Source organism: Hibiscus syriacus, unplaced genomic scaffold, assembly GCF_006381635.1.
Source record: "Hibiscus syriacus cultivar Baekdansim isolate YM2019G1 unplaced genomic scaffold, ASM638163v2 tig00110283_pilon, whole genome shotgun sequence".
NCBI lineage: Eukaryota > Viridiplantae > Streptophyta > Magnoliopsida > Malvales > Malvaceae > Hibiscus > Hibiscus syriacus.
In genome coordinates this window covers 741,541-767,500 of record NW_024062661.1, presented here as the reverse complement: position 1 = coordinate 767,500, position 25,960 = coordinate 741,541, and the positions used below count along the sequence as shown (strand labels likewise).

Sequence of the window (25,960 nt, the reverse complement as noted above, 5' to 3'; positions counted from 1 at the left end):
TTATTCTCTTTTGCAATTTTGTGAGATTATTCTAAAGAGAGTTTGTCTTCTTCTCGATCAATTAGAGTTTTTACTCTTTTTTTATTCAACAAATGGTCCATAGCTGATCAATCTTCAGCTTGATTGTGTCAGAGCTGCTTTAAACTGGCTTGTGTTATTGTTTGTCCAATATCGAAGCCAATCGTGCGGTATGCCTCGGATGATAAGCTTAGTGTCGAGGTGATTTGTGAGGTTATTATATAGACATTGAGTTCTTTTTCCTCCATTTAAGATTAAAGAAATTTTTTAATAAGGTCATTTTTGTTAACTTGAATGTTTCAATTTATTCAATACATCATCATTTTTCTTTTCAAAAAAAGAAAAGAAATTCTATACAGTCAAAGATTAAACGAAAACTTTTAGATCACATCATTATTTCTAAAATCATCCGAAATAATAATATCTAAATGACACCATTAGAAACTGAAAACTTTAATATTTGATTCAAAAATTTCTTAGTCATGAATTCACCAAATTAAAATTAAAAATATATATATACAATTCATTGAACTGAGACATGATATATGTCATGACAAAATTAAATTTTCATAATAAAAAAGTTAAGATAAAATTTTTAAAATCTCATAACTACAATTGGGAATATCAAACCATGTAGTGTATTAAATATTAGATAACCAAATATACATCTACAAATCAATATGCAATTTATTCAAAAGGCATTAATAATCATACTATTATAAATCATTCATGCGATCGAGAAGAAGTAACAATTATAATAACTCAGCACTGTTGAACTTTGAAATTCAATTGTCCCCCGCTACCATAAATAAATATTTTTTTAATATATTCTCGTCGCTGATACTTTAACTATATAATTTTAATTGTAAAATAATCTAAAATATAACCAAATTATATTCGCCAATTGATTTAAAATCTTATAATCTCAAATATAACTAATTATATTGAACTTCAGGACGCATAACGATTTTCTTATGATCATGCATTTTAAGGGGAACTTTAACACTTGAAAATTTCAATATTAGTCCCTCAAAAAGAATACGACTAAGAAATATCATTACCTTAGTCTTATTTTGGGAATTTCCCTCGCAAATCAACAGTCATCTTCGCTCTTCTCTAACTGTTGTCGTTAACCAAAATAACTGTTTCCTCTTAACAGCCTAACTAAACACAGTTGCTGCTGACACCTCACTTTTGCCCACGTCATTTTATATGCATATTATTTACCTTTCTAAAAAACAAATTAAATATTCCTATTTTCATATCCAAATCTCTAATTAATTAATATTTATCTCACCAGATTATTGCTAACCTAAATTCACCCAAATATACCATCTCTAAAAATCGACCATAATATTGATATCAAATAAGTTAATATTATTTAAATAAAAAATATTTAAATTTAGATATTAACTTGATTAAAATAATTACTAGCATAATATATTTATTATTAAAAAGTCTGAAAATTTTATACATCTAAATATAAATTTTAACCAACAATCAGTTAGTCTAGATTGATAAGATACTAGATTCCTTAAGTAATGTAAGGAGTTCGAATTTTGACGTATATGAACGGAACAAATTAGGTTGCGAGGATCGCTCCCCATAATGAATCTTTATAAAATTATATCTGAATTAGTTGATAAATAGATAAGGTACCAGTGAATCTAGGGGTATTTATAACCCGAGAGTTTAAGTAATTAAAATAATTAATTCCTAAATAGAAGAAAATGATATAATCAAACTCAAAATCTTACCTAGAATTCTAGTAAAATAACTAATTCCTAAATAAATAATAATAATAAAATAATCAAACTAAAAATCATAAATGAAAAAAATAATAATTAAAACAATCAAATTAAAAATACTAAATCTAAAAGGTTTATCACAAAGGATAAAAATAAATATTTAATTATTGTAGTTTTGGTTGAATTATGCTTTATCGGATAATCTTATGCCATGTAAATTTTAATTAAATATTCAAGATAATTCCGCTCGTCTTCTAGAAAAAAGTTAATATTTTTATGAAGGTTTTGGGTATTTTATAAAAAATAAAAAAAATTATGATTTTTTTTTAAATTTAAGAAAATAAAATATTAAATCACATGTCAAATACTAATTGATTAACTTATTTTAACAGTTTTTTAACGGTCGTTACGTTGTAAGTAGTTAAATAATATATAAAAATGTTAAGCACCTAAATTAAGCACACAAAAAATTAGACACCTAAATATTATTTTTATATTAATCAATACTTTTTTAACTAACCGCTAGAAAACTAACTGAATAGATACGTGTTTAATTCCACTACAAATACCGTAATCCCGTCACTCTTTTCTTCAACTCGCTGCCCAATCAAAAACCCTCTTCGAATGGCGAGCTCTTCTAAGTGCACTGGCCCCATTATACCCAACGAGGACGGTCCAGCGTTCAGGTGCTTCAAAAAGTTTCGTAGCGACGTTGTCCTCTTGCTTTACTCACCTTATGTTATTTGTTTGGCTTCTGGGACTCTCAATATCGACGCCTTCCGCCATAGCATTTCCCAGGACGTTGCTTTTCTCAATGCTTTTGCTCGAGCGTGAGTCATTTGCCCCTCTTAATGTTTTCCTGGTCCTCCTGTAATCTTCTTTTTTGTTAAAGAAATGTAATCACAAGCTTGATTTCTTTGTTTCTTTTTCCTTCTTGGTTCTTTTGTTTTGTGATCATTTATTAACTTATATATGAAATTCTATCCTCTTGGATAGTTTAATATTGGTTCTGTGAATGCAAGGATTCTTTTAAATATAAACTGTACTTCATTGTATGATTTATTTTCTATATGCTATTATTGGATGGTTGCTTCGAGGGTCTGAGAAAAGGTAAGCTCAACCTTGGATTTTGCCTATGGAGACTGATACAGATTGGTTAGAAGAAACAGAAAATGAATTGATTTCTTGTTTCCTTCAATCTGGATTTTAGATATGAATTGGCGGAAGATTGTGCAGATGATGACGATGAAAAGTTAGACATCTCGAAGTTGAGGAAGAAAATTTTAGATGCGCTAGAAATGCATGATACTATTGTAGAGGTATGATAAAAGGATTCTTCGTTCTCTTGCCATATTGTAAATCAGCATCTCCTATGTTCTTGTCTGTATGCTCCTTGTCTGAAAGTTGGAGTTCTGCAGGACTGGGGTTTGGACTCCACTAAAGATTGCCCTGTCCATCCTGCAACTTTGAAGTACACAGAATTTGTACTGGAAACAGCTTCCGGGAAGGTTGGACAATTGAAACCATTCGCAACATTTGCCACTAAATTTGAGAAAACAAAACTTGCAGCATACATTCTAGGAACAATCGCACCTTGCATTAGGCTGCATGCCTTTCTGGCTAAGGAGATAAAAGAACTTCAAGATTCTAAGGAGAACAACCACCCGTACGAAAAGTGGATTTACAATTACTCTTGTGAGGACTTTCAGGTATGACATTGATTGGATTCATTGTTTCTTGTATCTCAGAGGAATTTTTCATTGAGTAAATGGCCTTTTGATTCTTTGAATGTAGAAATTTGTTCAACAAACCGAAGACTTGATGGATAAACTTAGTGTCGCTTTCATAGGGGAGGAACTAAACATCAATGAGAAGCTTTATCAACAAGGCCTGAAACTCGTAATCGTATTCTTCCATGCTCAAGAGCTTACTCAGCCCACTGTTGTTCCTCTGACGAAGGCGCTTGACCCTGCAAGAGACCGTCTTGTGTTATTTTCCGATTTTGATCTTACTTGCTCAGTTCATGATTCATCTTCCATTTTGGCCGAGATTGCAATAGTGAGAGCCCCTAAATCGGATGAGAACCAACCTGAAGGTCAAATTACTGGAATGTTAGAAGCTGAGATGAGGAAAACATGGCGTGCAATTTCCAGAGAATACTCAGAAGAGTATGAACGATGCATAGAAAGCATTTTGCCACCTCAGAAAGGTACAACATACTGCAATGCAACCTTAAAAATTTTGCCATTTCAGTTAGTTCATTTGATGTTGATTCATTTACTTCATGTGGTTCTACAGTGGAGTTCAACTATGAAACTCTGCACGCAGCACTTGAGAAAGTCTCAGATTTTGAGCAAAGGGAAAATCATAAGGTGGTCGAGGCAGGGCTACTCAAGGGTCTAAAATTGGAAGACATTAAACGAGCCGGTGAACGAATGATGTTTCAAGATGGTTGCATTAGTTTCTTTCAGAAAATCACAAAGAATGAAAATACCGATATCCATGTTCTTTCTTATTGCTGGTGTAGTGATCTCGTCCGAGCCGCGTTTTCTTCAGGTATAACCCCTTCTCCAGTAGGCTACATTATAATTCTGTGATTTCATGTCTCTTGAGAGACTGAATGTGTTGCTTAAACAGGGGGTTTAGATGTTGTGAACATACTTGCAAACGAATTCAGCTTTGACGAATCGGGATCCACCGGTGAAATCATTGGGAAAATAGAGACTCCGATCGACAAGGTTGAAGCTTTCTGTGAGATCCTACAAGGCTGCAGTGATGACAAAAGGAAGTTGACGGTTTTCATTGGAGACTCGGTTGGAGATTTGCTATGTTTGCTGAAAGCGGATATAGGCATTGTGATTGGAACGAGTATAAGCCTAAGAATAGTGGGGACTTATTATGGAGTTTCATTTCTGCCATTTTTCCCTTCTTTGGTTAAGAAACAGAAGGAATTGGGTGCTGAAGGAAGCCATTGCCTTTGGAAGCGCGAATCAGGCATTCTTTACACTGTCTCCACTTGGGAAGAAATTCATGCCTTGGTTCTGGGAAATTAGATTTACAGTCACACAGAGAGATTTACAGTTGGGCGGTAAACCCTGAAAATTTTGACAAATATTTTTCTGTAATTACCATCGGTTGAAATAAAAGTAGTAAATTTGCTCAAATTTTATTTATTCTCTTCTTCTTTTACTTTATATTGTCTAATTATGTAAATAAATAAACAAATATTTATATCAACATATATATATTATTATTAAATTAAAGAAGAATGATAAAAAAAGTGGGTTAAAGATGCATGAAACATTAATGAATGTAGGTTTGAAATAAATAAATAAAAAGTTGTAATATTTGAAAAAGGATTTCAAGCAACAGATTTGCTATTATTTTCGTTTACAGAGCCCAAATGGCAGATTTTATTGTTGCCATTGCCGTTGCGGTTGCCTTTATTTCCATTACTATGTTTCTTCTTACTTCCAATCGAAATTTCAAATCGGAAAGCATCGCCGAAGCAAGAAAACAACCTGAACCCGCTTCTTTTGTACCTCGACCTCCTCCCTTTCCTCGATCTTTTCGCTTCCCCGATCCCGGCGCCATGATACGGAATTTCCGACCGCCACCTCTCTAACCGCATCGACAGCTCCTCTTCCCTCTCTTTCTTTGTCCATTCTGATATCTTACTCGTTTCGTTCGTCTGAGGTTGATTGTTAACCGGCGGATGATACAACCCTTTTGCAATGGCCGCCGCCACAATGGAAGCCGATGGCCCCACGTCCGAGTTACAAAGTGATTCGCCGTTCACCATGCTTCCGCCGTTGAATTTAAACCCGGAGCAACTGGAAGCTGACCCACAATTAACAATCGATAATTTCTCACTCCTTCTATCCGAGTTTTCTTCCATTGTTAACTCCGTTCGGTCGCTTTGTGAACGGCTTATCTTGGCGTTCGCATTTGTCTCATGATTCTCATGGCCGTCGCCGCCTCCTTCGTTTGTCGTTTCCTGAGGCATGCTTCGCATTGCACTGTCAACGAGGGCAACCTCCATCATAAGAATCCCTTGAGGGCGGCCGGAAGGTCGGCGAATTTGAAGCGTGACGGTCCTCTTGGCGGAGTTATTGACTTTGGCGTCGGTAACAGATCGCAGATGGAAAATATCGTTAAACAAAACATTAACCGATCCTACCAAAGCATCTTTAACCCACGCCGCCGCGTAAATCTCAACAACGATGGTTGCATCCTCCGAGTTCAAGAACTTGTCATCGACTTTGAACGTAAACCGGTCATTCCATGTCGGGTCGGTTCCGCCTTTCTGGTCGACTCCGGTGGCGAGCTTCTCGTCCGGTTTGACCCAAACCACCGCGTAGGTCTTCATGTTTTTGGAGACCGGAGCGAGGTCTTCAGCGGAAACGAGGTTAATCTCTAGGAAACGGGAATGATTTGGAGGAGGAGCCATGGTGGATGTTGGTTGAGACTCGGCGGATCGCCAACTCAAAGACGGCCTGTGTCACCGACAACAATCTACGAATGCATGAAAGACAAATGCATGTAAAGCTAAGAACATGGGGAATAAATTACGGTTTAAGAGTTTTTGGGGCGAAATTAATGGAAGGGGAGAGTTCGTTAATTTGGCATGATTTTTAGACCATTACCTTTTTTCTTCTTCAAAAAATAGTTAATTAACGATAAATCAATTAAGTATGATTAAGGAATGGTGTAACTAAGAGGAAATTTAACTTCTTTGTCCATTATTACAATTCAATCCCCCTCTTAGTTTCATACTTTAAATTCCAATATTTAAATTTTCGTATTATTTCATTTCACTCCATAATTATGTTTCCTTATTTTTATAATATTTGCATTTTGGAATGCGTTTTCCATGTTATTTAATTTTATTCATTATTCTAATTTATCTTCATTCACCCTGTAAAAAATTTTTTATTTTATATTGATTTTGATTGTTATGTTAGTGGAAATATATGAATGAGTTTATGTCCTTGTTTTGTTTTCTAATGATTATCTTCTTATTTTCTACTGTTAATCTCAGTCGTCTACTTTTACTTATTCAATAATCCTAAATCGATGTAAAAAATTTAATTTTAAATTGTGTAATTGAATCCTATCTCATTTAAGAATTATAAATTAGTTTAGAAAATAAAAGGTGAAATAAAAAATAAATTAACTAACTTTCAAATAATGGTAAAATGGTCTTGGGAAGCTAACAAGCTCTGTTCCTCCTACAATTTAATCTTTTCTAGCTTTAAAATTCAAAGTTAAATAGTTTCATCAAACTTCCTTTAAAATTCAACCTTCCAAATATTTTATAAATTCACAAAATTACCTATACACTTTATTAAGTCTCAATTTCACTATATATAAAATTTGCAAGAAATAGCATATGATATAATCTAATATGTATAAGGATATAAGTATAATATAAGGAAGAGACGAGCAATAATATCAACCATATTACATATCGACAAGAAAATAAATTTTAAAACTCTCTCTTAAGAATTAAGTGATCTAAACTTTAAAATATTATCCAGCATAGATAGACGTAGGATTTTATATTAATCTAAACTTTAAAATATCATCAAGTAGAGACAGACATAGGATTTTACGTTAGGAGTGAATTTTAAAATTTTTAGGTGAGGACAAACTTTTAAAATTTTAGGACAAGAATAAATTATCATTAGAAAATATAAAAAATATCTAAAATATATGATAATTTAAATTTTTCAAGAGGCTTATATCCCTAATCAACCCCAATCCATCTCTGATCCTAACATCTCCCCCATTCTAATAGAATAAATTTGGTCACAATGCTTGAGACATTTGAAAATTGAAGGTGTCATTTGTTACTCACAACATCTTCTATAGTTGCATGCCATCCTTCCATGGACGCTAGAGTCTAGACCATACCTATCTTTCTTACCATCTTCAGTTAATTTTTCAGTATTGGGAGTATCAAGATATACACCCATCTATGTCCAAATTGAATAAATCATGTTAATTTGGATTATAAAACTCTTTCTTAAGAACTTGGTGATGTAAACTCTAAAATGACACCTCAGCAAAGATAGACGTATGATTTTATGTTAGGAGCGAACTTAATTTTTTTTAGGTAATGACGAACTTAATTATAAAATTTTAGACTGGCAAAAACAAATTATCATTAGAAAATATAAAAATATCTAAAATATATGATAATTTAAAATTTTCAGAGGAGTGACTACGCCCAGTCGACTCCCGATCCATCCCCGATCCTAGCATCTCCTCCAATCAATAGAATAAATAGGGTCATAATGCTTGAGACATTTGAAAATTGAAGGTGTCATTTGTAACTCACAACATCTTATGTAGTTGCACGCCATCCTTCCATGGATGCTAGACCATACCCTATCATTCTCACTATCTTTTTTGAATTTTTCAGTATTGGGAGTATTAAGATATACACCCATGTATATTTGCAATTGAATAAACTATGTTAACTCGGATTATAAAACTCTCTCTTAAGTAATCAGTGGCGTAAACTTTAAAATATCACCTCAGCGGAGACAGACGTAAGATTTATATTAAGGTCGAACTTCAAAAAATTTAGGTGATTACGAATTTATAAAAAAATAGAAGTACGAAACAAATTATCATTATAAAATACAAAAAATATCTAAAATATATAATAATTTAAAATTTTTAGGAGGACGATTGCCCCCGGTCGACGCCCGACCATCCCTGATCTTAGCATCTCCCCCAATCTAATAGAATAAATAGGGTCCTAATGCTTGAGACATTTGAAAATTGAAGGTTTCATTCGTTACTAACAACATCTTCTATAGTTACACGCCATCCTTCCATGGATTCTAGACCAAACCTCATCATCTCACCATTTTCTGTGAATTTTTCAGTACAGGGAGTATTAAGATATACATCCATTGTAACACCCTCAACCCGTATCCGACCCGAATACGAGTCTGAGGTGTCACATTGACTTTTCAAACTTTGACTTTTCAAACTTTGACTCTTGACAAAATTCAAAGAAAATTTAAAACTTTCATTAAAATAAAAACTGTCTATTTACATAAATTGACCAAAATAACCAAAATCGATCAGAGCATATTCAACTCAATCAATTAGTACATGCCAACTATATTCAGATTAACCAAACACATTTAAATCATCTATTTTCTGATCTGAAACTTTGTAAGGAAAATGTGACCTGTCTTGCTCCTCTTAGCTTCTCACTTTGCTTTCCAGAACCTACGTGTGAAACACTCACACGCTAAGTCTATGACTTAGTGAGGCATTAAACTTATAAGAGAAACTCTAACTTCTTAACCATGCTTGAACATATCATACTAAGCTATCACCCAAAACAATATAACATTACGTATAATCAAATATACACAGAAACATACACTCATCATTTACTTCATTAATCTTATTTCACTATCCATATTATTATAATTTATATGTGTTGATCATATCCTCTTGAACCTAACCTTTTTAACCAATATATGCTTCGTGTAACCAAACAATACACATATCATCATATGACTCGTGCAATACACATATCAACATATATCACAAAAGCATATTCTTCACATGTAATATATTTATTGTTATATCTTTGTCTAGCCCATGTACATTTCTGAGAACTGTAGATATGTGAGTCTATGGAGGTTGTGCACTATGCTGTCACCACATCTCGTATGGGGTCCCACCAGAGGCTATGAGATTTGTCCCGAAGGACCTATGTACTATATTTGTCCCGAAGGATCACTCCTTAAGAACCATATACATATTCCAGTGGATCAAATCTGTCTCAAAAGACCCTGTAAATGTTTCCAAAGGATACATATATGTCCCGAAGGACCACGTAGACCCTCAACTCTTGGCATGTCGACTATACCTCTAGCTCTCTTTACACATAACATGGGCATTAACAATATATCATGTCACATATTCATATAATCACATAGTTCACTTTCACCTGTCTCTTATCTCTTGTGACCATATATCACATCACTTTGTATCATATTTCATATTCATATCACATAGTTCATATCACTTGCATGTTTCTCATAACATATATATCATATCTTATTCTTATATCATGCATATCATCTATGTTCATTCACTTAATCTATATTCATATATCATATATGCATTTTTTCATTATATAAGCATATATTCATACAAGTCATATCATACCTACAACAACATATAATTCATAACAAACACATGTTCATGTTCATGAATTTATGCAGAACACTATAGGAAATAGACTTGTCGTAAGTCTTATTTCCATTTTATATCATATACGATCTAATATGCACTCACCTGAGCCTAACTAAGTTCCAATCCACTTTTATGATTTCCTTTCTTTCGATCGAATCTTGACTTGATAATCGTTCTGGAACTTGTTCGTGCTCAATATCTATATAATCATACATTGACACATATCAGTATCCAATTGATATATTCTAATCTATTATTTCTTAGACCAAAAGAAATGTCTATTTCAATTTCCCCTTGAAGTGCATCGATGCATTCTACAGTGCATCGATGCATTCTTTAACATGTGCATCGATGCACTACCCATGCATCGATACACAAATTACCTTCGATGTTTTCATTTTAAGGGGATGCATCGATGCACTCCTTATGCATCGATGCACCAATTGCATTCGATGTTTCCATTTTAAGGGGTGCATTGATGCACTTCCTGTGTCGATACACACTGAACAATTTTTAGAAATTTACCCTTGATGCATCGGTACACATTGAATGTGCATCGATGCACATAGCCCAGAATTCATTTTTATGCCCGAAAATCCACTCTTTTCGGCTTAATAACTTCATATATCATCCCCTTTCTTATTCTTAACTTACATACTCATATTCAAACTCATGTCTATTCATTAATCACCTCTTTAACATCAAAATCATATTCTCCATATGTAATTCAAGAATTACACCCAAATTTTAACATGTTACAAATCCAATTCTAACACTTCATACATGTTAATTAGATTGATTACAAGTCAAATTTATCTTCAAATTCAACTTATCAACTCTATTTCAAGATTTCATTCAAAAACTCATTCTCTTTAATCTTTTGTAACTTCTTAATCTTTTGATTTTTAAGATAACTTAAGCTTTCCTTAAGCTTAGTTATCACCTAATGATCAAAACTCAACCATAAAATCAACAAATAATCTACTAAATAGAAACTCACATTTGCTCAGCACGTTGGAGAAGAAGAAAGCAAGAAGAAGAAGAGTTTTCCAGATACTCTTCTCCCCCAACGTGTTTATCTCTTCTTAAAGAGAAAAAAATATCTTTTATGAGAAATGACCATTTTGCCCTTTAATTCCTTTAATAATTACTAACAACTTTCTGGAAATATTCCCAATTAAATCATTGAACTATTCAACTATTTTACTTTGACCAACAAATTCTGAAATATTTCAATTTGGTCACTAACCCGGTATTGAGATGTTACATCCATCTATGTTTGTAATTGAAAAAATAATGTTAAATCGGATTATAAAATTCAAGTGTATTCAAAAATCATAATAACGTATGATTCACCAATTTCAGAGCCAAAAAGTTTTAGAATCAAGAATTTTAGTGTTGGAATGTACTTGGAAACTTGATCTAATAGTCAACATTACCAAATACAATAAATAACAATCATATAAGATAATTTCTAATCAGAGAAACTCCTATGCTAATTCAAAAGTGAATCTAGAACAAGAAGCAAAAAAAAAAAAAACAGAAAAGGTAGGTTGGAAGAAGATAAATTAGTAGAAAAAACCGTAGATCCACTTATCCATATCCTAGATTGAAATCTAAGATCTAAATTTAACAATTAAATTAAAATTAATTATTTTTTATGGTGACACATAATGAGATAACGGAAGTTAAAGGCTAGTGAATAGTGATCAAGATATAACAAATCATAAGTGACTAAAGCATAACTTTTTATAATCAATGATCAATACTGTACATAACTAAAACATAATTTACCAATCTTATAGTTTACTTATTGTTTTTTATGAGTTTAACATGTCTTGTCACTATATATATAATAATATTTTCTCCTGGAGTTTATGTATCCTATATATATTCAAATATAAATTTTATATAGTTTAAAAAAATATATACATGAATACTTTCACCTAAATTCTTATAACTTAAGACTGATTGAAATGAATGTTCATTGGGTGGGTCGTTGAATTAATTTGCTATCTAAAATTCTGTTGAGAAAGTAGCTGGCTTTATTAAATATTTCACATGCATTACAATTTCCTTTTTGTCCTTTACTTTTGAGGTAAATGATTTTACTAATTTAAGCAAAATTTGGGGATAATGGAAAGTACTCATCGTCGACGGACCCGGTGCACCCCTCAGTTTCTCACTTTCTGCTCTTACAGAGTTGAAGTCACCTCCAAAATTAACCGGGATCCCCATCTCTGGATCTGCTCATGAACCGAACCGAAGAACACTGAGCAGACTGTTCAGGTCTTCGATAAGAGTCATACAGTCCATCAGCTTCTGCAATCTCTCTATGATTTTGGATCAGCTTCTGCAATCTCTCTATGATTTTGGATCAGCTTCCCACTGTTCGCAACAAGCTTCCTTTTACCTTTGTTTTTCTACGCGCTCCTATTATTTTTAACTGACTTCCTCCTCGACATTTCACCCTGGGTGCAAAAGACCTTAGGGCTAGGCTCTGAATTTAGACAGCCCAAAGGAGGGGCCTAATCACTAGGAACCTCCCCCTCAACCCATTCACTCAGAAAGATCTTTTGATTATTTAAATGAAAATTTTAATAATTAAAAACATATGATCTTTCGGAGATGTTTGTATATCGTTTTAATTTGAGAAATTTATCTTTCCATCATTAAGATAATCTTCGAGAATATCTCGATTGAGAAAGTGATTCATAAATCATGTCTAATATATCGTGATTTTTTTAAAGGAGTGTTTTGCGTGTTATTAAATTGATCGAATATACAAAATAAACGATAATACAAAGCCTTAATAAAAACCCTCCCTACATCTAATTGGAGGAAAAAGGAGTGCCTTGAGTAAAATGAGAAGTATCAACTAAGCTACTCTAAAAATTATTGATTGAGATTTCTTGTTAAATATGAGTACTAGGGATAAACTATATAAAGGGCTCTGGAATGTGTTACGAGGTTTAAGACTTAATCCTTCCACCGTCATAGTGAAAATTGAAGCCAAATATGTCGTGAATTGTTTCCAAAAGCCGATTACTGATGCTCATTCTTAAAATTAATTAATTCATATATTTAAACGTGATTTCTATTAAAAATCGCCCGACAGTAACACCCACTACCCAGGTTTTATTCAATGCATGACAGCTGTGTATTCCTTGTCACCTATGCAAGCACATGAGCATACATGAAAGTTTCGTAGGCCTATTAGGACAGCCCTGCTCATCATAATGTTTTATACTAATTTGGGTAAATCAAATTCAACTTAGATTACTACTTAATAATTACATAATAATAACACATGATCAATAAATTTAAAGTGATGTACTCATCATTAAACGGTCTTAGTAGTTAAAGGGAATGTTGTTCTCTCTAGATATATTGAGTTTGTGTAGTTATGTTTGTAGGTGTGTGTATTGTCGATGATTAAGAAATATTTTGGACGGATAATACCTTATAATCACTTTAGACTGTTCAAAAAATAAATTCGAAGTAGTAGGTTGAACAGAACCAAAAATGGATCCAAGACCGAAAAAAGAAAAGAAAAGAAAAAGTATAAGCCCTGGACCGGTCTAACCTGGCGTTGGTATTATTGATATGGCAGCAATTATCTTAGCTAACTCCTGTAGAGGTAGCCAAATGCATTAATGGAAACAACATGTAAGCAAAAAACTTATATATAGGCAACGGCGGTACCTTCCCCTTCACACTCAAAGGTATCTTAGAGCCACTTACAATGGATAATTCATTCATCTCTGTTATGATTTTTGGTCTGCTATTCACATTAGCAAATGTAGGACCTCCAGCAGACGCTGCGAGGGCTTTTTTCGTGTTCGGAGATTCGTTAGTCGATAATGGTAACAACAACTATCTAGCTACTACCGCCCGAGCTGATGCTTATCCCTATGGTATCGACTATCCGACTCACAGAGCTACCGGCCGTTTCTCCAATGGTCTTAACATCCCAGATCTTATAAGTATGTTCTTTCAATCTTTTCGTACATGGTTTTTTTTTCGTCTCAAGTAAAACATAAGCATGGTTCAATCTGCTGTTTTTATTTTCCAGGTGAGCAAATCGGCTCTGAACCAACATTGCCATATCTGAGTCGGGAGCTCACTGGACAAAAGCTCCTTGTTGGTGCCAACTTTGCTTCTGCCGGAATCGGAATTCTCAACGACACCGGAGTTCAATTTGTAAGTCTGATATAGTTGCAGATGTGCTCGGTATTGGAACACCAGACCACCTGAACCAACCGGACTAAAGCCGTATTAAATATTTTTATTGTAAATTTCATTTGATTTTTGGAATGTCCTGAAATTGTGCGACATTTGTAGGTGAATATAATCAGAATCCGCCAGCAATTACAGTACTTCATGCAATATCAGCAGCGAGTGAGTGCACTAATTGGACCTCAGCAAACTCGAAGCCTAGTGAATAACGCACTCGTTCTAATGACACTTGGTGGCAATGACTTCGTAACCAACTATTACCTTGTACCCTTCTCCGCACGATCACGGCAATTCGCACTACCGGATTACGTCGTCTATATAATTTCCGAGTACCGGAAAATTCTAATGGTAAACTTTCCATCACTCGATCATATTTTGCTCTCCTTTCATCTTTATTCAAGAATTCATTGTGCTCAACTACCATTTCTGACTGACATTGGTATGATCTGATAAAATGCCAAAATGTGATCACCAATTAAAGTACCAAGATAATATATATTTAATATCTGTAAATAATAAATGGGACAAGTTTCCTGTTCCAACTTTCATGGAGTGTTGGGTGAATTACTACTAGTATTATTTATCAAGTTTGGTTTGGTTGGTGAAGCCAACATGCATTTTGATACTTTTTCGGTTGCTGCATTTAAAGCTAATACGTACCTTTTCGATAAGGTTATGAGAAAGGGTTATAGATCTTAAAGTTCAAATCTCTTAAAAATATTATATAAAGAATCAATAAAAAATCTATCGAGGGACTTCATGATAAAAGGAGAGGTTATACTCAAATTCTAAGTTTGAGTAGTTGCGTCTACATACAATGCGTTTCCAATAAGTTAAGAAATTTACTAAACTATTCAAAAAAATTATGATTATATGAATCAATCATATCTCTACATCCATATATCAGTTACAAAATTGCATAACATAATGTATTTTACTTAGCAGAGCCTGTATGAGATGGGGGCAAGGAGGGTTTTGGTGACTGGGACCGGACCGTTGGGGTGCGTCCCGGCAGAACTGGCACAACACAGCCGAGCCGGTGAATGCGCGGTTGAGCTGCAACGAGCCGCAGGCTTGTTCAACCCACAGCTTGTTCAAATGCTCCTCCAACTCAACAGTGAGCTTGGATCAGATGTTTTCATTGCCGTAAATGCAAACGACATGCACATGGATTGGATCGGTAACCCTCAAGCATTCGGTACGGTTTCTTCCCGTTTTTAATCTATCATGTCCCATCCTAAAATACCCAGATATGATAAAAAAAAGATTTAAAAGTTTAGATTATAGAATTTATCGCTGATATATTGCAGTAATAACTTCACCAAACTGTAAAAGTTTTGACGTACTGTTTTTTTGTTATGCAAAAGCATTGATTCAAAATTTGGTAGATACAAAAGATGGATAAATGCTTGTTGGGTAAAGATAAACAATGGAGATAAGCTGGTATTGACAGATAAAACCAATGGGACCATATTGAATTAAATGCCATTTTTTTAGAGTTAAATGCTTCTACTGGTACCAAGGCTTAAAATCTACGTAGTAAAACTACGTATTTAGTTACTCAGCTATCATTTTGGTTCCATTTTTATTACCCAATTATTTATTTTCAAAATCATACATAAAGTTACTTTTTGATCACCCGTTGTTAAAAAATAAATAAAACCACTAACGAGATATTTTATTATTTTTTCCGATTATGACATGACATACCTTATGGTGACACATCAACATCATCGTTAATTTTTTAATGGTAGGTGACCAAAATGAAATTAAAATGTAACTATAGGTAAGATTTGAAATAAGTAATAGTTAGGTGACCAAAACGGAACCAAAGTGATAGTTGAGTGACTAAATACATAGTTTATCCTATAATATATTGTTGAAGCTATAAATGGAAAATGGTTATACTCGCACTTGTATCCGAATAACTTATGCTTTGGCAATGGCTTAACGCATACTAATCATCTGCATAATATGTTTTGATAAGGTTTTGTTACATCAAAGGTAGCCTGCTGCGGACAAGGACCTTACAACGGAATCGGATTATGTACAGTAGCGTCGAACCTATGCCCGAACCGAGACGTTTACGCGTTTTGGGATCCATTCCATCCTTCCGAGAGGGCTAACAGGCTGATTGTACAAAATATCGTGACTGGTTCCACCAAGTACATGAATCCAATGAACCTTAGCACCATCATGGAGTTAGATGCTAGGGTTTAGCAAATCTTGCAGTTGCTCTTCAGTTAAACTGGGATCTAGTTTTCTACTGAATTTCTCTTTTGGCATAAGGACGGGATGGGAGCCGGAAATAAAACAAAGAGATAGTAAACGATGAGGTTCGAACTTAGATTCGACTCCATTATTATATATTTGGACAAGAGATTGTGGTGTGTTATTTAATTAGTGTGAGATTATAATTTGTTATTGTGTCAAATTGTACGCAGTGTTTAATGTGTAACCATTTATCATATTATTAAGTTATTCATAAGTTGGGGATTCTCGATGCTCCATCATCAAGTCTTATTTTTGGGAAGGTTAAAGTAGTATCGAAGACTTTATGTTTTTTATTTAATATTTTTTAATTACATTTAAAATATACTCAGTTTAATCGGGGTTCTTAGTTAACAATAATTGCAAAAATATTGATTTTTTTACTAAATCATAAAATAAGTTTTTACATAGTATAAAATTTAAATTCGATAGTTCCCAATTGAAATTAAATATAGTTTAAGGTCATACGTTCAACTTCACGTCATTCTAAGCTGAAATCATAATTTAATTTCAATTTTAGATTTATGATCAATTTATAAAGAAATCAAGCTCGTTAAAGAATTTAAATCAAGTCCCTTCAAATTTAGGTTTTAAAACATTTTCTAAGGGTTTCAAAAACATGATAGCCCTCTATGTTAGAGGTATCGAAATTCCTCTCAGTCGATTTCGAAACCACTCGAGAGATTTCGAAAATCATTCATAGGGTTTCAAAACTTATTGCATAAAGCATGTAAATTAATAATATTCCGACATAAAATATTAATACTTTTCTATTTCTTCCGTTGGTCATTATCTCTTTGTTTCTCATCTCCATTCACTGTCCATCATCACTTTGGGCCAGTATGGCTGCTTTCTCACATGGTATCATTCGTCGATGACCCTGCGGCCATCTTTCTTCCCCTTAGTTGTGCTCCAATCGTCTCATTGAGTTGTTATCTATCCGACTCAAGATCTTAGAAAAATCTTTGTCGCTGAAATGATTGCTTCGCTGTCGTTGGAGGTTCTAACGATCCTAAGGTTGTTGTCTCCACTATTGTTTATTAATCATCCGCGGTTGCATCCAAAACTCTTGAATGTATCTGATCTCTGATTTGTCTCCACTATTGTTTATGATCAATTACAATGAGATGAATAACGGGAGAAAGCTAACTCGTTTTTGTTACCAGCAACTTAAAGCTTCAACTTATTCAATCAACTTATAATGTCAGTTCAGTAAAGAAGGTCAAGTATGAATAAGAAAAGGTTGAAGAAGTAAGGTGAATGTTAGCAAATACGATAGGTTGAATTTCTGTTATTAAAAGTTGTTGGGCTTGTTAGTTCGTAATTGTTGTTAATGAGTTAGGTAGGCATAATATTGGACTATAAATATGATGTATTGGTTTATTGCCCATTTAACCAATTGATTATTAAAAGTTATTTATTTCTTTTCTACTTTTTTCTGTAGTTCATCACCCTTTGATCTTTTCTTTACTTCTTATCTCCATTCATCATTGATCATTACTTCCGGCCACCATGGCTGCTTTCTCACATGCTCAAGGTAAAGGAGGCACGTCGTTCTAGAACAGTTCCTCTGAAGCATGGGGTGGGTTATAACAATATGTAATGCCAGAATCGGATATAGTATCACATGCTCAATCTGACAAGTACGCTAAACATTGGATGACAGAACATTATGAAAATATAAAACATCATCGTCTAAATAATCAAATGTACGATTTTTTTAATACTGATATGGCAAAATCTCATCATATTATATCATTAAAAAAATCCAAATTCAGGAATCAAGTTGAAAAATAATACCCAACTTCGAGACTAATACAGATTAAAAAGAAGGATCAAATGTGTAGAAATTGCCAGTTCAACTATGGTTTATGTTTTATTTTTATCATTAAAGCTAAATGATTAGGCCTTGAAGCCCAAAGGGAGCCTTGAGCTGAACCAGTAGATTACCATTTATAAGCTTTAATGACCGCAGGATACGTGGAGCAGGAAAGGTCACCAAATTGGAAAGGGCCATGGGGTCTGTCTCACAACCCAACTAGCGATGACTATGCTCACATCACATCACGCCAATAATTATTTATATCCCATGCTTGACAATTTCTCCGGGATCGATCAGGTTTTCGGGTTGTTATTATTCGTCGATCCGCGAACGATGCTGTTCACCATTTGGCTCAATTTGCTTTATATGTTTCTTTGCCAATGTTCTATGGCTGTAATTTCTCAATTTGCATGTCAGAAGTGATCATTTCTGATGTCATTCATGGCTAATATTATAAATGACGTTTTTTTTTTCAAAAAAAATATTATTAACGAGTTAAGTGGAAATTAGCTTAGTATTATTTAAGTATGTCTCGGGTTCAAGACCTTATGTATACAGAAAAATTTTGTTAAGAGACTTATTAACAAAAATCATATATGCAACACGAATTGATCTGAATTAATCAGAACAAAGCCATGAAAATTGGAATGACAAAAAAATTATAATTATATTTATAATTCTTCATCTTCTTAAAGAAGAATTTAATTCTTAGTACTAAAAAAAAGATTCCCTTTTAATCAATATATAAGGAAGTTGAGAATCATACTTTAATGTTCCAATTTTAAATTTAAAGATATATTTTTTAGTAATAATTTAAATTAAACTTTCTTTAATTTTTTTTGAATTCAATTTAATTCAAACAAAGTCTTAAGGGAGTACATTTAAAAAAATATTTTTTTAATTTTATTATAAAATATTAATAATTTTTTAAGAAAAAACTAATATTAAATGGAGATGAATTTGCACATAGACTAAAAATAAAGATAAAAAATCGAATAAGGCAACCAGTCCATTAACTGGTCTAGCTAATGGTGAAATTTACTAAACAATTTGCAGAATGATTTTCATTGTATTATTAATTTATTAAATTAGTTAAAACTTAGATGATCTGTTTAGGCTAAACTCTGCATCTAATTCCTTGATTACTGGTTACTTCTTAGTTGGGTCACTCAAGTATAAAATATTATAAATTGATCATTCGAGTTATCAAAAGTTACAAAATCATTATTGACAGTTAATTTTTAGACGGAAAGTTGACTTGACAATTAATAATATTAGCATAATAACAGTTACTAAGGGATAGATTTTAAATTAATGAAAAATTATAATAGGTGTAAAGGTGAATGACTAAATCTCATGTTAGTTTTCTATCTAAAAATTAACGGTGGATTATCATTTTATAATTTTCAAATTCGAGTGATCAATTTGTAATATTTTATACTTTAGTGATCTAGTTAAAAAGTATCATATAATCAAGGGGCTACCTACATAGTTTATCATTTTTAAAGGTGTGCGTGAATATGCTAATAAGATTACATGAAAATATAATTACTATTTTTTTAGTATTTTGACCCATGGTATTTCATTTTATGGCAAAAAGGCTCTTAAATTTGACTAAATAATCAATTTAACCATTATTCTTTTTTTTAGTATTTTTTCCCCTGACATTTTATTTTAGGGTAAAAAGGTATATATTTTAGAACATTAATCGTTTATTAACTAATGATTATTTTAATAAACGTAGAGGGCTACTTTTTACATTATGCCTTAATAAAAATTAATTGGCCCGGATTAATCGAAGATCTCAAACAAACTACAAAAGTAAAAAATGGAAAAGAAAGAAAAACATGTGCAAATGATTAGAATATTCTAATGGAAGTTATAGTTATTGGTAGAATGGGCATTCCACAATTAAATTTGGAAGTGATATGGAAATTAAATTAAGAAGGGCAGCCCCCATTTTTGTTGTATCATTGTTTACAACTAATTAATTTAAATAAATATATGTTGACCCTACTTCGCCTTATCAATTGAAAAATAAAATCCCCTCAATTTATAATTATTTACTAGATCAGGCGAATTAAATATAAATAAAAATAAAAATTATAAATAAATCAATTATTTATTTTGGAACTGAAACTCAGATAATAATGGTTGCTGTAGGAACTTTTTGCAGAACTTTAAGAGCCTGAAAAAGCAGGTTGAGGAGCAAACAATAATATATACTTTTAGATTGCATATCGATTTTCATTTACATTGATCATATGACAGTTGGATTTATTATTTCTTTTCTTCTTTTGGCCTTCAGTTAATAATTATTTCTTCTATTTGGCAATTTTTTTATTGCCAACAAATGAAATAAATAAAAAAGGCAATGGTCAAGCATTACATTTTTTTTATCATTTATATAGAGATCCCTATTAGACTGGTCTATAATTAGGGATATATCGAGGGTGTTATAAGATACGATTCAATTCCTAAAAAACTTAAATTCTCATATGATTTAAGTATTTATATATTTTTTATTGATAATTTAATTTTACACCATCTAAAATTTTATAATTCTTAACACGCCAAAATGCTATACAATATGACAAGATTCTTGCAACATCTCAATTAAATGAAAATCTTGATATAATATAAAGTTCAAGCGAACTAAGAGCATGCATGAGATATTATACTTCGACTCGTGGATAGAACATAAAACACAAGGGCTTATCATAAGTCTCAATTCCATCTTAATTGCACTGACAAATTTTGCATATACACACTCACACTAATGTAGATATAAATATTTCACAAATTTCATTTACACATACTTACAACGGTGTAGTTATGAATACTTCAAAGATTTTACATATATATATACATGCATTGGTGTAGGTGTAGTTATGAACCTGCGGCAGATTTTCGATACATATGCTCACATTAGTGTAGTTACGAAGATTTCAAAAATGATATTGGTTCAAAATTTTTGTAAAGATATTATATCTTTTGCATTAAAAAGACGATGCAATCTTTGAAAGGTGCAATGGCATACTTATACTGAGTAAATATGCATAACTGGTGGTGCGATAATGAGTTCTTTCAAGCAATCAAGTATCTTGCCCCCATGTCATAACTACATGTTCACATGCTCATATTGACCAACCACGTTGGTATATTTTATCATTTTGAACATATCATTATATACATTGATTTCATTATATTTTAATAATTTATATTGATATTCATTTAATAGTATGTGAATAAAATTTAAAAGAATCACAACCTAAACGTAAATCCAAAATCTTAAAACCGATTAATCCAAAAACTATAAATCATAAAACTTAAAACCCTAAAACCTTAAATCATAAAATCAAACATCAAACCATTTTTTCTAAAAACCATTGAAATGCATGTTTCTTTATTTCACTAATAGATAATATTTTTATATTGATCATTTGAGCCGCATAAAACAAAAATACATTTAATTATTCATTCTTTTAAAAAACATGAATAATTAAATATAATTCATCGTATATAATACAAAGATATGTACTGATATAATTTCATCAAACAAAAATCATTTTAAAAATGGTACGTTCACCATTTAAAAAAAATGAGGCCCACTACAATAAAAAACCGACATTGGCAGTCGTGTTATGGATGGTAAGTTCAAAATGTACTTGGGGGGTGAATATCGATGAAGATCAACACAAGAGTTTTTAACAGTCGTTAGTCAAAATGTCAATGTCAATATGAACCTTAATTCTGTTATTATAGGTTGTCTTTATAAAAAAATTAATTATATTAATAGTTTGATTTAATAATCGTTAATTCTTTATTCGAACTATATTGTTGGGTTATTTTCGTCAAATAAACAATCTTCATAAAAAGTTCATTAAAATGGCTGAAAATGAATCTCAAGTAATATTTTGGTGATTAAGAAGTGATATTTGAAGATTAATCAATGATTAATAAACCTAGTAATCCATGTGTAATATGAAAACATACGTAAATTATTATATAAGTCAAAACAGGATAAAGTTAGTAGGATAATTTTTAAAAATGTTGAAAGGTCAAAAATATCATTAAACCCATTGTAAAAGATAATAATATAGCGCCCAACATTTTCACGTTCAACCGTTATAAGGCTAGATTTCAGGGGAAATAACACCTACCATTATGACATTTATGACAAAAGCTAACCCAAACTTCATTTGCAAACCCAATTATATTTTCATTAAATTAAAGCATTAAAAGTACATATTTCATTTCAATTGGTTAGGGTATTAGGCTGGTTTAAACCGATAGTTTTTTTTAGTATGAATTTCTTTATTTATTTTATTATAGAAGATTTATGTATCCGATATTTTTTAATAGCATAGGGTGATTATGAAGTAATATCTATTTAATTTTTTTAATAAATTGACAGTGTACACATTCATGTAGACGTAACTGCTTTGAGCCCTGGATCTCTAGGGAGAACAATGTCTCTCTTACTACTGAAGTCACTTGATAAGTTCACATATACAACATATATTAAATACGAATAAAGTAAATATATATGTATTATACATATATTCATATTTGATACTCATTACGAGTGTGCATACTATAAGTATACCAGGTTACCTATATATATAAGCACTTGCCTATTCTTTGATATTCACAAGCAAAAGCAAAGTCTTCAATAAAGAAGTAGCTTTAGTGTATCACTCTCTTCATTATCGGCTCCTCAATGACGAGCTTAGTGGCTCTTGCTTCATGGCTGGTTTTAGTTTTAAGCCTTGCAATGGCGATTTCAACCACTCGCGTTGAGGCTGCCAGGGCATTCTTCGTATTCGGCGACTCTCTTGTTGACAACGGAAATAACAATTATCTAGCCACCACTGCTCGAGCCGATTCGCCTCCTTATGGCATCGACACTCCAAGTCGGCGCCCCACCGGTCGCTTCTCAAATGGCAAAAACATCCCTGATTTCATCAGTTGAGATTTCTGCTTCCTTTGTCTCAAATGGAAAAAACATTCCTTTTTTTGTTTTGTTTCATTGTGATGTTTTTACTGTTATCAGTATCATATGTTAAATTCTGGATCAACTTAATGTGTTTATGCATATAGGTGATGCGCTCGGTTCGGAGCCGACGCTGCCGTATTTGAGCCCGGAACTTCAGGGAAATAGGCTACTTGTTGGTGCCAACTTCGCTTCTGCTGGTATCGGAATCCTCAATGATACCGGAATCCAATTTGTAAGTTCTGAAATTTCTTCCATTTCATAACGTTACTATTGTTATTGTGTTTGGTTTCTTCTGTTCATTAATCTGTGATTCCATGGCAATGTGACACCGCAGATAAACATTATAAGAATGTACAGGCAACTACAATACTTTCAAGAGTACCAAAGCAGGTTGGCTGACCTTGTAGGAAACGACGAAGCACAGCGAATCGTAAGCGAAGCTCTCGTCCTCATCACCGTCGGCGGCAACGATTTTGTTAACAACTATTTCTTGGTTCCATTTTCCGCAAGATCTCGACAATTCAGTCTACCGGACTATGTTAGATATCTCATCTCCGAGTACAGAAAACTTCTAATGGTGAATTTCATAAACCTGGTTCTAAATTTGTCACATAAACATACATTCTGTAACATAAAACAATTCCATAAATTGTGACAGAAACTGTACGAACTCGGAGCGCGGAAGGTGTTGGTGACCGGCACCGGACCATTGGGTTGCGTCCCGCAGAATTAGCCATGCGGAGCCCAAACGGTCAATGCACGGCGGAACTGCAACGAGCCGCCGGCCTGTATAATCCACAACTTGTTCAAATGATAAGTGGACTCAATAGCGAGCTGGGTGATAATGTTTTCATTGCTGCTAATACACAGCAACGGACCAATGATTTCATCAGTAACCCTGGAGCCTATGGTGCGTATATTGGACCACATAAATAAATTTTCAAAGAAAAAGTTGCACAAACATCATTTATTAGGGCAACCGACCCCTATCACGATGAAATTATGATAAAAGCTACAAAAAATATTATTAAATATAGGATAAATTACACTTTTAATACCTAAATTATCAATTTTACTCCCTTTTAGTACATAAACTTTATTTTTTTTTATAATCATATATATACCGTTTAATTTATATTTTAATTTGATACTCTTTTATTAAAACTTACCGGCACCAATAATGTTTGAACAGGATTTACGACATCGAAGGTAGCATGTTGTGGACAAGGGCCATATAATGGACTGGGATTATGTACGGCGGCATCAAATTTATGCCCGAACCGGGACGTGTATGCTTTCTGGGATCCATTCCACCCGACGGAAAGGGCAAATGGCATTATTGCGGATATGATCTTGAACGGCTCCCCAGCTTACATGACTCCCATGAATCTCAGCACCCTCTTAGCTTTGGACACCGTTACTAGGACTTAATTAATTTACCTTCAATCTAATAAGGCTGTGTTAATTATGTTGTCTTTATTTTTACTTTGGCTCTAATTAATTACTGTCCTCATGAATTGTAATGTAATAGAATGTTTTAAAACTGTTTTATGAGTAAAATATAATTAAGAGTTAGTTGCATCACACTTCTTAAATTATGATCTTATTTTAAATTAGTCCCTAAAATTTTAAATAAACTATGACTATCATTTTAAATTAATTCTTAAAGTTTTGAACATTTCATTTTCATCCTCAAACTATGACATTCATTCTAAATTGATCCCAAACTTTTAAACATTTTAATTTCATCCCGAACTATACGTATATACTAATTACATTATTTCTTAATAAAATTGTTAAGCCAAGTTATATTATTATATATTTGGGGAAATTAGGTTAAACAATGATTGAAACTAAATTACATATCTGATGACTTTGGGGATAAAATTGAAAGATTCAAAAGTTTAGGGACCAATTTAGAATGAGGGTCATAGTTTGAGATCAAAATTGGAATATTAAAAAATTTAAGGATAAATTTAGAATAAAAAACATAGTTTAGGGTTGAAATTGAAATATTCAAAAACTTACGAACTAGTTGTATAATTAATAAAATACTTTAAGTTCTAAAAATAAGCAATAAATTTATATAATATTAATTAAATAAATTTTGACATGATAAATTCACTAATTAAGTTGCATTCTTTATTATTGTGTGAAACAATATATATTTATATTGGATAAAAAAAATGTTTCTGACACTTTTTAAGCCACCTGCAGTCTAATCATATTAATTAGCTAATAAATCTCATAGGCAACTAGCTTTATCATTTATTACAACATAAATTTGATACAAATGACTTGTCAATCGTCTCAGTGATAATAATGTATTTTTTTTTTTTTTGGCTAATAATAAGAGTTCCCATTATCAAGAGTCAATATCATGTTTATTTTAAGTATCAAAACAAGTTTTTCATTATCATTCTATCCAAAACAAATTTATCATTTTGATTCAGATTTTGAATTTTATTTACATTTTCAAAAAATATTTATTTAATAAATTTAAAATTTTATTTTATTCAAAAACGTCGTCATTTCATCACACGAAAAAAATATTGACATGTGTTATACTTTTGAAGATATATCATGAATTGTCTATCTAGAAATTTAATAGCTATTGTCATCATAAGTCTC

At 32.4% G+C, this 25,960-nt stretch overlaps 3 protein-coding genes and 1 pseudogene across 3 annotated transcripts; 3 read left to right on the top strand and 1 right to left on the bottom strand.

Annotated features, from left to right (window-relative positions):
- Positions 1-2,390: 2,390 nt before the first annotated feature.
- On the top strand, positions 2,391-4,819 carry LOC120116084 (bifunctional TH2 protein, mitochondrial-like). The gene is made up of 6 exons (XM_039136635.1): positions 2,391-2,596; positions 2,977-3,085; positions 3,185-3,475; positions 3,561-3,975; positions 4,065-4,322; positions 4,404-4,819. Exons 1-6 carry the CDS (start codon positions 2,391-2,393, stop codon positions 4,817-4,819), a joined length of 1,695 nt encoding a protein of 564 aa, XP_038992566.1.
- Positions 4,820-5,127: 308 nt separating this feature from the next.
- LOC120116083 lies at positions 5,128-6,216 on the bottom strand. Its single transcript, XM_039136634.1, has one exon. The coding sequence runs from the start codon at positions 6,214-6,216 to the stop codon at positions 5,128-5,130; it is 1,089 nt and encodes a 362-aa protein (XP_038992565.1).
- A 7,489-nt stretch (positions 6,217-13,705) lies between these two features.
- LOC120116162 (GDSL esterase/lipase LTL1-like) lies at positions 13,706-16,725 on the top strand. The gene is made up of 5 exons (XM_039136716.1): positions 13,706-13,984; positions 14,074-14,201; positions 14,343-14,585; positions 15,183-15,435; positions 16,225-16,725. The coding sequence occupies exons 1-5, from the start codon at positions 13,744-13,746 to the stop codon at positions 16,455-16,457; spliced, it is 1,098 nt and encodes a 365-aa protein (XP_038992647.1). The 5' UTR covers positions 13,706-13,743; the 3' UTR covers positions 16,458-16,725.
- A 6,238-nt stretch (positions 16,726-22,963) lies between these two features.
- On the top strand, positions 22,964-24,775 carry LOC120116164 (annotated as a pseudogene).
- The last annotated feature ends 1,185 nt before the right edge of the window (positions 24,776-25,960 follow it).